We start from the raw sequence: 12,348 nt of genomic DNA, 5'->3' as shown, positions 1-12,348 counted from the left end.
TAAAGATTCTTTGATGATGATTTGCTCAAACGCTCTGTCCATCATCCCCTTTGGTATTGCTTTGTTCATCCTAAGTTGGCAGGGTATGCTCAGACGTGGGTCCCTTTCTCACTCTACCACTGAATTCAAGATAGCCTGGCTGATGAGGATTATGAATCCGAAACCGGTCCCAGGATGCTTGTTTCTGGTCCAGGGAAGACATGGCTTGGAAGTTCGGGCTGGACTGTTCCCTTGAGGTATAGGGTGAGACTGATTTGCATATGGCCATGTCTGAACTGGGGTGGTGGAGTGAGCTAAAGATTGGTGATGGATTAAACCCAGATCAGTTGACTGGCGGTGAGTGTTTGATTTGCTCAAACGCTCCGTCCATCATCCCCTTTGGTATCAACATCTTCCTGATCAAAGCACTGCATTTGTTCAATAATTTCACTACATGTGACAGGTGTGATTTCTCTGGCCTCGGTCTCAATATTTGTAAACCACCCTATGAACTAGCATCAGACATTATGATAGACTCTTGTCCTGGTTCAAAGCTCTGGAAAGAGGATTTTTTTTGTAAGACAATCCTTCATAAATCTGGATTCCTCTTCACATTCTTGATTCCACCTGAAGATAATACCTTTCTTTAAAAAAGATTGCATATCCTTTATTCTCTCTGCAAAATTATCAACAAATTATTTATAATATTCAGTCATCCCCAGAAATTTAACAAGCTCTTTTTTTGAGCTGGGACGGACTAGATTGTTTATAGTTGCAACCAACTCTTGTTTTGGTTCAATGCCTTCTGATGTGAGTTTATGACATAAGTAGTTGATTTCACCTAAATTGAACTTACATTTGCCTGCTTTAAAAGTTAAACCGTTTCCTCTAAATCTCGTTCGAATCTCTCACACCCTCTTTATTGTGTTTTCTTCATCCTTACCAAACAGCAACATGTCATCCCGATAGATACCTTTTACAACCTTTTTTAATACTTGTTGAAAAACAGCAGCAGCCGAGAGCAACACAAACGGCATGCATACAAATTTCTAATTACCAAACAGGGTGATAAAAGCAATTCGTTCTGGAGAATCTTGGTGCAATCTCAGTTGATGGTATGCTGAATTGAGTTCTACCGATTAAAAACACTTTGCCCCTTTCAGTATTGATAGGATCTCGCTCATATTGGGCAATGGGTAGTGATCAACAATGACACACTTGTTGAACTCCCGAAAATCTACAAAGAGGCACACTTCACAATTAGCCTTCTTTTCCATAACCGCAGGGGCAAGTCATTCTGTGGTTTCTACCTCCACAATTATGCCATAATTCTTCAACCTGTATAGTTCTACTCTTATCTTGTCCTTAACTATTAAAGGGACTCCCCTGATTTTGCTCACTATAGGTTCTGCACCCTTCTTCACTTTAATATTATGCGCATAGTCCTTTAAGCAACCTAATTTGGTCTGAAAGACTTCAAAACATTCTTATTTAAAATGTGTCTTATTATCATTTGCAGTCTTGGTATCACTTACTGAACTTATCTGTTCAACTTGCTCTAAGCTGACTAATGGATTGGCATTAGGATCACGATATACAGTCAGATCCCTCTCCTGATACCACCTAATGAGGGAATCACCTCTCATGGAGACATACACCTTTCTTGCAGTTACTCCTTAAACTGTATGGACCCATTAAAGTACCCTGACATGTTGATGGGTTGGCCTCATACCCTTTTGGACAAATATCAGGTATAAATAACTTGACCTTGCCATGTAAGTTTCTTTAGAAAAAAATCCTTTGGAATAAGCATAATCTTAGCCCCCGAATCAAATAGCATAGAGACTGATATGCCTTCAACTTGAACAATCCCCCAAGGGCCTTTACCATCTTGAACCTGTAAAAAATCTCTTCACCTAAAAATCATTTGAGCTCTCATAAGTGACTTTACTAATCTTTGTTTTTGTTGCGAACATAGTTTTTACTGTCAGAACTCCTACAACATTTTGACACATGCCCCTTCTTCCCGCACTGTTTGCATATGGGCTTCCATTCCACACAACCTTTAAAATTGGCAAAGTGACCATATCAACCGCACCTAAAACACTTCCATTGAGTTTTCTTAGCATTTTCCCAACCTCTTTTTTAACTTCTTGACTTGTGCTTTGATAATTACATTTCCAATGTGAGGAGACCAGTTATACCATAACCTCATTTTCATAAGTGCTTCCTTTTTGTATTACGTCTACACATGTAAACTTTGTTCATACATCTTAGCAATGGTAACAACAAAGCAAAGGATCAATTTTAAGTGGTTCGAGTTAAACCAGGTTTGAATTTTGGTTAGTGTGGTCGTTGAGGTGTAGGATATCTCTAGGTAGGTGTCTTTGTAGTACAATTGTGTGTCATCAGCATATAGGTGATCCCTAACCCCTGCTTGCATGAGAATGATTGTGAAGGTTCCATGAAGAGATTGAAGAGGGAAAGAGGGTGTATTGAGCCTGCGAGGACACCAAGGGTAATATGTGTGTATTTGGAGAGACAGGAGCTTTTGATTTGTTGTGAATGGTGTTGAAGGAAAGATGTCAACCATTTAAGTACAGTGCCATTAATACCAGAGCGGATCTTCAGTGTCTCAAACAGAGCTGAGAGATTGACAGTGTTGAATGTTGCTGATAGGTCAAGTAGGATGAGTAAGCATGCTTTGCGTTCTTCTAAGATTCTGAGGATGTCATCTTAGATATTGAGCATGGCCAATTCTGTGCTACATGCAAAAACGACAATTGAGGGACAGAATGCAGAACAATCTCATACATTCACCCCAGTACAGAGATCTGGGCCTAAATCGATTCTTGTTTTGCTCCCCATGCCATTCCAGTTTGAACACAGGCATATGCAAATCAGTCTTCACCCTGCACCCAATGGGAATAGTCCAGCCCGAACTGCCAGTCCAGGTCCTCCCTGGACTGGAAACAAGCATCCTAGGACCGGTTTCAGAATTTAACCCCTCATCAGCCATAATAGGTTGACTCCCGTGGCATGCAGAGCACGGGACCCACGTCTGGGCATACCCATTCCACTCTGGGTGACGAATGCAAAAAAATGCAGAACAATGTCATACATTCACCCCAGTACAGAGATCTGGGCCTAAATCCATAATTTGTTTGCTCCCCATGCCATTTCAGTTTGAACCCAGTCATATGCAAATTAGTTTTTACCCTGCACCCAATGGGAACAGCCCAGCCTGAACTGTCAGGCCAGATCCTCCCTGGACTGGAAACAAGCATCCTAGAACCTGTTTGGGGTTTCACCCCTCATCAGCCAGAATAGCTTGACTACAGTGGCATGGAGAGCACGGGACCCACGTCTGGGCATACCCGTCCCACTCGGGCTGACAATTGCAAAAATAAAAATTTAGGCACAGAATGCAGAACAATGTCATACATTCACCCCACTATAGGGAGCTGGCCTTAAATCCGTTGTTGTTTTGCTCCCCGTGCCATTCCATTTTGAACCAGCAATATGCAAATTAGTCTTCACCCTCCATCCAATGGGAACAGTCCAGCCCGAACTGACAGGCCAGGTCCTCCCTGGACTTAAACAAGCATACTAGGACTGATTTCATGTTTAACCCCTCATCAGCCAGGATAGCTTGGCTCCAGTGGCATGGAGAGCATGGGACCCCCATCTGGGCAACCCGTCCCACTCGGGCTGACAAATGCAAAAACAAAAATTGATCGACAATACAGAACAATGTCATATATTCACCCCTGTGCAGAGATCTGGGCCTAAATCCATCGTTTTGTTTGGTCCCCATGCCATTCCAGTCTGAAACTAGCCATATGCAAATCAGTCTTGAACCTGCACCCAATGGGAACAGCCCCGCCCGAACTGCCTGGCCAGGTCCTCCCTGGACTGAAAACAAGCATCCTAGGACCGGTTTTGGGGTTTCTCCCCTCATCAGCCACGGTAACTTGACTCCAGTGGCTTGGAGTGCATGGGACCCATGTCTGGGCAAACCCATCCCACTCGGGGTGACGAATGCAAAAACAGCAATTGATGGAGAGACTGCAGAACAATGTCACACATTCACCCTAGTACAGAGATCTAGATCTAAGTCCATCGTATTTATGCTTCCCATGCCATTCCAGTTTGAACTCAGCCGTATGCAAATCAGTCTTGACCCTGCAGCCAATGGGAACAGTGCAGCCCGAACTGCCAGGCTAAGCCCTCCCTGTTTGGAAACAAGCATCATAGGACTGGTTTTGGGGTTTCACCCCTCATCAGCCAGACTATCTTGAATCCAGTGGCAAAGTGAGCAAGGGACTCACGTCTGGGCATACCCTGCCAACTTAGGGCAAACAAAGCAAACACAAGGAGATGATGGACACAGCCCTGAAACTTTTCAGACACTCACCCCCAGTCACCGACCTGGGTTAAATCCATCATTGTTCTTTAGCTCACTTCGCCACCTCAGGTCAGACCCAGCTATATGTGCTGGACTGTTCCCATGAGGCACAGGGTCAAGACTGATTTGCTTATAGCTGGGTCTGAACTGAGGAGGCAAAGTGAGCTAAAGAATGATGATAGATTCAATCCAGATCTGTGACTGGGGGTGAGTGTCTGAAAAGTTTTAGGGCTCCAACCATCATCTCTTTGTGTTTGCTTTGTTCGTCCTAAGTTGGCAGGGTATGCCCAGACGTGGGTCCCTTGCTCACTTTGCCACTGGATTCAAGCTAGCCTGGCTGATGAGGGGTGTTACCCCGAAACCGGTCCCATGATGCTTGTTACCGGTTCAGGGATGACCTGGCTTGGCAGTTCGGGCTGGACTGTTCCCATGAGGCACAGGGTCAAGTGCCTCATGGGAACGATGATGGATTCAACACAGATCTGTGATGGGGTGAGTGTCTGAAAAGTTTCAGGGCTCCGTCCATCATCTCTTTGTGTTTGCTTTTCTGTGCTACAGCCCTGTCTGAATCCAGATGGGAAGGTACCATGAAGGTTGTAATCTTCTATATGTTGGTTAAGTTGTTGAAGAACACACTTCTCTATGGTTTTGGTTAGGAACGGGAGGTTGGAGATTGGTCTGAGGTTGTTGAGATCATTAGGGTCCGCCTATGTTTTTTTCAGTATGGGAGTGATTTGTCTTAGTTGGAGGGAATCAAGTTGGAGCCTGAGGAGAGGGATGAGTTGATGATTGGTTGACGTGGTTGAGGTTTTGTACTATTGTGGACGGGAGGAGATCTGTAGTGTGGGAGATTGGCTTTATGTTTAAGTTCACAATTATATTTTAAGTCAGACCAATTGGCATAGTTTTTCAGTTGGGTGAGATCATGGATGTTGTCCTTAGTATAATATAGGTCCATTTGGTTGTTAGTGAGTCTCTTGTGCATGTTAGGAGGGAAAGCTACTATGTGATTTGGGTGGAGGCTTGTTCGATACTTGTCACTTTATCAATGAAGAAGCTGGCAATTTCTTTGCCATGTTCATTAGTGGCTGATATTTCATGAGGGGATGAGAGGGAGGTTTGACTTTTCCAAATATTGAAGAGTTCCCTGGGTCTATTCTTGACACTGTCCAGTTGTTTTAAAAATAAGAGGTTTTTGGTTTAAGTGGGGCTACTTGATCACAAACCTCTGTTATATCTGTGTTAAAGTGTGTCATGAGGTCCTCGACGGTGTGGCTGGGAGTGTGACGCTGTAGTTGGGTGCTGATTCTCACTTTCTGTTCCATTAATGGGACTCGTTCGATGTTCCTTGTCCAGTGCTTGGGTTTAGTTAGGGTTGGCTGGGATCTGATGCATGTATTAATGTTAATCAATATGAGGTGGTGATCTTACCAGTCAATGGGTAATACTGATTTAAGTGAGACCAGGTCATTTTTGGTGATAATCCTGTCAACAGTGGATCCTTTAATGTGTGTAGGTTCATTGCAGAGTTATTTAAGATCATTTATTTCAAGGTTGCTGATTTTCTGGACTGTGGTGTCATCAAGGTTGTCCCAGTGAATATTGAAGTCGCCCAAGAACACGTCATTTGTGTCCATTAAGGAGAATCATGTAATTAGGTCGGTTAGCTCTTCTGGGTGGTGGATGGTGTGTAATTTAAGGGTAGATGAGCTTTCGACTGTAAGTTCGACTCTGATGTACTAAAAGAATGAGTATTGAGCAGATTTGAAAACAGAGAGCAAAATTTCTTCTTTGTGAATGATAGCTAGTCCACCTCCTGTTCTTATAGGTCTGTCTTGCATGATTATGCTGCATCCCAGTGGGAGAAGCAGGTCTAGAATGAGGGTAGAGTGGTTATTGAGCCAGGATTCAGTGAGGAAGGCGATGTCTAGTTTGCCCTTGAGTGTAATTTCAGAGATATCTGTAGCGTGTTGAACAGCGGCTCCGCAGTTGAGGAGCATGTAAGGTAACAGGCAGGGAGAATCTTTTTTAGTATGTGACGTTTAAATGGTAGTGTTTTAAGCAGGAGGTCTGGGTGAGTGCATAGTTGTAGGGATTCAACTTGTTTCCACTATTCATGGGGTTTAGAAGGAAGGCTTATCAGCGATAATCTGGTTCGAAGAGCGGTAAGAATCGCTAATCGCATTATCGCATAGATACATAGCTACAAGATACCACAAAGGCCATGTCCCCTGACTGAATGGAGGTGTTGTTTATATTTTTAATGAGCTTTTGTTTTCTGTTGCAGAGCAGGATACATTCATGATGTGTAGAACAAAAGTCATTTTATCATGTGACATGTTTTCTGTTTTACTTTTGGATAGCTTGATGTATGTTTTACCTCGAACCATACTGACCGTATGATTCCTGAGTCTGAAAACATATAAAAATGCTCCACTGGGGAGCAAGCAAGAGGTTCCCCAGGTCCGCTTAGGGAGCAAAACCATGTTAGTCTGTTCATTTATGTCTAAGTAGAATACTTTCTATGATTTGTTCTAGTGAGTGATCCTTATTACAAAATGCTTTTTGACTCATTATTTGAGTTGTGCTAGATCATAATTGGTTCTGACTATTTCCTAGGTTAGGGCTCAGCTTCCACTACCTATGCCGATACATATTTTTACACATTTGGAGTGTTTTGAATTGAATTAACCATTTGTTTTTTGCCTTATGGAATGAAACTCAAATTTTAAATAAACCTTAATGATTTTCATGTGTGGATTTTCCTATGTGGGATTTTCCTACATGTGGATTTTTCTATGTGAGAGTTTTCCATGTGGGTTCTCTGAATTTACATGCAATTTTGTATTTGTGCTTAGGCTCTCATCTTTAGGGGCTTACACATACCCCATATCCATTCAATTTTCCCTCTGAATGGTAAAAAGCCCCAATACTTTCAGAAAGTCACTCTCTTGAGGTAGCGAGGACGGATGTATGACGTTAAAACGCATACTTTTACCACTCATACCATTAGAACGCAATATTTACAACGCAGGACCCTTTACAACGTATACCTTTACAACGCATGACATTACATCGCAGATACTATTACAACGCATGCCATTACAACGTAAGTATAGGTAAGTATATTATTTTTAAATATTAATTTATTTATTTTTTTAAATGTAATTAATAAATATTTAATTATTTTTATTTATTATATACATTTTTTATTAATGTCATTGTAATATTAAAATTATATATATATTTTTTAAATAAATATTAAAATTACTAAAATAAATGTATTTAATTAAATTTAAGTATTTTGATAAAACTGAACCCTTAAAATACCCCTGTTCCCCAAAACCCAAACCCAGCCCTGAACCCTTAAAATACCCCTGTACCCCAAAACCCAAACCCAGCCCTGAACCCTAAAAATAACCCTGTACCCCATAACCCAAACCCAGCCCTGAACCCTAAAAATACCCCTGTACCCCAAAACCCAAACCCAGCCCTGAACCCTAAAAATACCCCTGTACCCCATAACCCAACCCCAGCCCTGAACCCTAAAAATACCCCTGTACCCCAAAACCCAAACCCAGCCCCGAACCCTAAAAATACCCCTGTACCCCAAAACCCAAACCCAGCCCTGAACCCTAAAAAATACCCCTGTACCCCAAAACCCAAACTATATATAAAATTACTTTAATTAATTATTTTAATTTATTTTTAATATTTTGGTAATAAAAAAAAGGTAAAATAAAATGATATACTTACTTATACTTACGTTGTAATGGCATGCGTTGTAATAGTATCTGCGATGTAATGTCATGCGTTGTAAAGGTATGCGTTGTTAAGGGTCCTGCGTTGTAATGGTATGCGTGGTAACTGTATGCGTGGTAAAAATCGCGTTGTAACAGTTACATACCGTTCCTTAATAACTGATTGTCCAGTCAGTCATTTGGTTCATAAAAGTCATTTAATACAAACCATTAAAATATAATACTTGGGAGCCAGCAATCTTAGAATAAAAGCTCATCTCCTGGGGCCTGAATTAAAGTTCGGTGGACAGGTTACTCCGTCACAAACGTGATGGATATTCTGTCTGCAAAATTCCAAGTTCATTCTATCCTCCAGCACCTGTAATACAGTGGATGGGAGACATCAGGTTTGTGATGTTTGTGATGGAATGACCAACCTGTCAAACTCTAAAATCAGGCCCTATGTTCCTTATTATAGGCCAGTTGTGATGTCACCTGTAATGACATAGCTGCTCAATTGTAATAGGTTAGCAGTTGAGTTCTGATATCACAGTGCATTCTGCCAGAGCGAGAGGTCAACATGAAAGGCATGCCATATACCATCATTACAGCTGTAGTTTAACCTCATAGATGCGGCGCAAATATCCCTCCCCAGTGCTGAGCTGTCCATTGCAACTAGTGCTGAATGGACGTCCAATGGTCGTGCGCAGCACTGGGGAGGTAGTGCTGCCGTCGGCCAACGCCCCGACGCAGCACTTAAGGGGTTAAAGAAGGAAACCAAGAACTGACTTTTCATTCTTCTGATTATTTGTTCAAAAAAGAAAAAGTGATCAGTATAACAAACAATTTAGGACAGCATGCTTATCTATTTTATGCTATAGATCTTTTCTGCAACCACATAATCTCTACATGCATCTCCACTACCTAAGCCCCAGCATTTTCTTAATTTGATTTACAATAAACTGATTCTAATATATTTTAGCAAACTTTCTAACTGCTTTTGGGTGTGTTTAATTTCACAGTACAGATTCTGCTCTTATAATTCATGTCTGCAATCAACATAAAGGCAAAACTCCAAAGAATTAAGTAGTTTGTGGGAAGCGGTATGGTGTATCCATGTATTACAGGAAATAAAATACCCCTTGCCATACATTAAAAGGATACTGTAAGTCACCTCAGAGTCCAGGAGCTTTTGGTCTTGTTCATCTGTATGGTCAGATATCTCCAATGATGTGCAATAATGTATGGCTGCGGTAATTTGTTACTTATATACTACATGCACAATAATGAAAGGCAAAATAAATTAGAAGTCATTCTCTTTCTTGCCATAGATGCAAACTCAAATAATAAACATGAGGGCAAGACTTAGAGAGGGATCAGAGACAGCAGGGTCCAGTTACTCAAGACATTAACGATGATCTCCCTGGCTGAAGTGAGATTGGAAGACATGTGCTGGAGTGGGTTGAGTGTTTCTTAACAGAGACAGTGAAGGTGGGCTTTGCAGCCACCTCTCCCAATAGACCAGACCAGTGTTATGGGGTTGTCACTCGTGCCCCTGCTGTTGAACCGGTACTTAAGGCCATTGGCCCATTTGTTGCATATAGTGGGATTTTCCTTCATGTCTGCAATTGACACTCAGGACTTGTTGGCTTTTCAAAGGGTGGAGGAGTTCTACTGTGCAGTGGCTCCCTCCAGCTCTGGGGGTGTTCCATTAGTGAATGAGCTCAAATTCCTTGGAGATTCATCCAGCAAAAACCAACATCCTACTTGCTTAGATACTTCCAACTTTTGGGACACTAACTTCATTAATAAACCCTAGCTATGTCAGTTACAGTTCTGGATCAGTACATTATTTGACCCAGCACCTAGATGGGGTTACTAAACCCTGTTTCTTCCATTTACCAAGATTTTACCACCCTATGTGTATTTAGAATAGTGGACAGCATATGCCAGGTCAACTTCTCACACCATCCTGTTCACAGAAACTAATTTTATGACACCTTGATAGAAATGCATGAGAGAAAGAGTGGCTATGGAAACTAGAGGGGAACTGTAAAAGGTTTGTAGTGAGGGAATCAATGGAAAAGGAGGTCAATGAGGGCGCCAACAAACATTGTTGCACCGGGCGCCACTGGTGCTAAAGCCGACCCTTCCCCTACTTATTCCAGTGTACCTTTTCCTCCCTATTGCTTCAGCTCCGGTTGGCAGCGCCCTCAGCATACAGTATGGGGAGCGAGCGGTTGTGATGGCTGGAGGGGTACTCGCCTTCTTGGGAACTGTGCTGGCTTCATTTGGAAACTCCTTGCTGCACCTCTACCTCACCCTGGGTGCCTTGGCAGGTAAGATACACTCCCTGTGAATGGAGGGTGGGCTATGTCTGTGAAGAAGTGATGTTCCAGGCTTTGAAAGCAAGAGAGTGCATGTGATGTAGTAATTGACACCATGTTCCTTCTCTCCTTCATACTCAATACTGCCCCACACTCTTTTGAATCTCTTTTTAAGTGAAACAGACATAAAGGGAATTTTGAGGGAGAGTGTAGTGTTTCATGGCATGTTCTATGTTTAAGACAACTCCACCTTTATTGCCATTGTATGTGATGTGTTACTTTCTGAGTTATGCAACATGTAGTTAGGTCTTTGACCATGTCATGAGTGATGTAATATGTGACGTCATCAGCAGTGCATTACAAGCGCAAGTTATAGTGAGTCCAACTAACTATAACGTGGGAATTTCAATGGTTTTATGTCAGTAAAATTTCCAGCTAACTATAACTGGTGTGAAACCTATGGTTTTTTCAGTAAAGTTAATAGGTTTTTTAAATGCTAATTCCTAACTATAACTGGTGTGAAACCTATGTTTTTTTCAGTGAATTTCATAGGTTTTTTTAAATGCTAATTCCTAACTATAACTGGTGTGAAACCTATGGCTTTTTCTGTGAATTTCATAGGTTTTTTAACTTCTAATTCCTAACTTTTTATAGGGCCTCACACCTATGTGTTTTTTAGTGAATTTCTAAGGTTATTTTTTCGAAAATATCTATAGCTTAGAAAGGTATGTTTTTCTAAAAATGAATCCTATATTGTATATCAATATAATATATTTTTTTTAAAGTATATTCATTTTTTTTTTATATTTCACTCTGGAGTGCTCCCGGTGCGCGTACCGGTGAGCATCCCCGTGCTCGTACCGGGGCGCGTCCCGTCAGCGCACCAAAAAAAAAAATAAAAAAAAATAATGAAGGAGTGAGCATGAGGAATGGGGACAAAGAGAGTGGTGTAAAGAGAAAGAGAGCTAGAGGGAGAAACACAGAAGGACTGTGTAATAGTAAAACAGAGAAAATGTATAAGAGGAAGTAACTGAGAAAAGGAAAATGAATAAGGGAGCAAAAGAAGAGAAGAAAGAGGAAGAAGACTAAAGCAGAGGTTCTGGAAGAATGTGAATGGGTGATGAAAGTAAAAGGAAGGAGAGTAAAGGATGGGGAATGACAGGTAGTGACGGAACCAGAGAAAAGGAACAGTGGTGACGGAGGGAAAGAAAATAGCAGTGAGTGTAAGTAAAGAGGAATGAAAGAGGGTGGATAAAAGTGAATAAGGGTAAGATATGGGGAGTGACAGAGAGAAAGAACAGAGAGCGTAAAGGAAGGAGTGTCAGAAAGGGACTAAGTGAACCAGAAAAAAAAGGTAAGTGAGGGAGTGTGGATGAGCAGGGGCACTGAAAGAAGTTGAATGTGGTAGGAAAGTAAGGAAAAGAGAAGTAAACATGGAGGATAAGAATAAGTGAGGGAAGCAGAGTAAGGAAACAGGGGTGAGGTAGGGTGAGAGAAAAGTAGTGAGGTTAAAGCAAAGGGTGATAACAAACTACATTTTGTAGTCACACTTACCATATAATTAATGAAAACTTACTTGCATGTTTAAACTACACTTTGTATCTGTGAAAGACAAAAGAAAAAACAAGTTATAATTAGTAAAATATATATTTTAAAATAGAAGAAACAGGCCAAGAGATAAAAAATCAAAAAAGTGTACTAAGAAATAAAGCAAGAGTGAAGGATACAAAAACAGAAATAAAGTGATGTAGAAAGACAAAAAAGAGGGAAAAAGAAATAGAAGGAGAACAAACTACTGAAGATAAGTAAGATACTAAAAGAATGTGAGATACCAAAACGAAATCAGGAAAGAGAAGAAAGTAAGAGGAAAATGAGTGAAAAGGAAAGGAGTCTA

General features: G+C 41.2%; 1 protein-coding gene across 1 annotated transcript in view; it reads left to right on the top strand.

The window, feature by feature from the left end:
• Positions 1-12,348, top strand: part of LOC147678638 (monocarboxylate transporter 13-like) — a 93,135-nt gene that overhangs the window by 38,842 nt on the left and 41,945 nt on the right. Inside the window, exon 3 of the mRNA XM_086946086.1 lies at positions 10,323-10,466. Within this exon, the coding sequence (XP_086802212.1) occupies positions 10,323-10,466 (144 nt within the window). The remainder of the gene's footprint in view (positions 1-10,322; positions 10,467-12,348) is intronic.

Source organism: Lissotriton vulgaris, chromosome 12, assembly GCF_964263255.1.
Source record: "Lissotriton vulgaris chromosome 12, aLisVul1.2, whole genome shotgun sequence".
NCBI lineage: Eukaryota > Metazoa > Chordata > Amphibia > Caudata > Salamandridae > Lissotriton > Lissotriton vulgaris.
The sequence above is the reverse complement of the archived record's forward strand: the minus strand, read 5'-3'. Positions and strand labels throughout refer to the sequence as shown.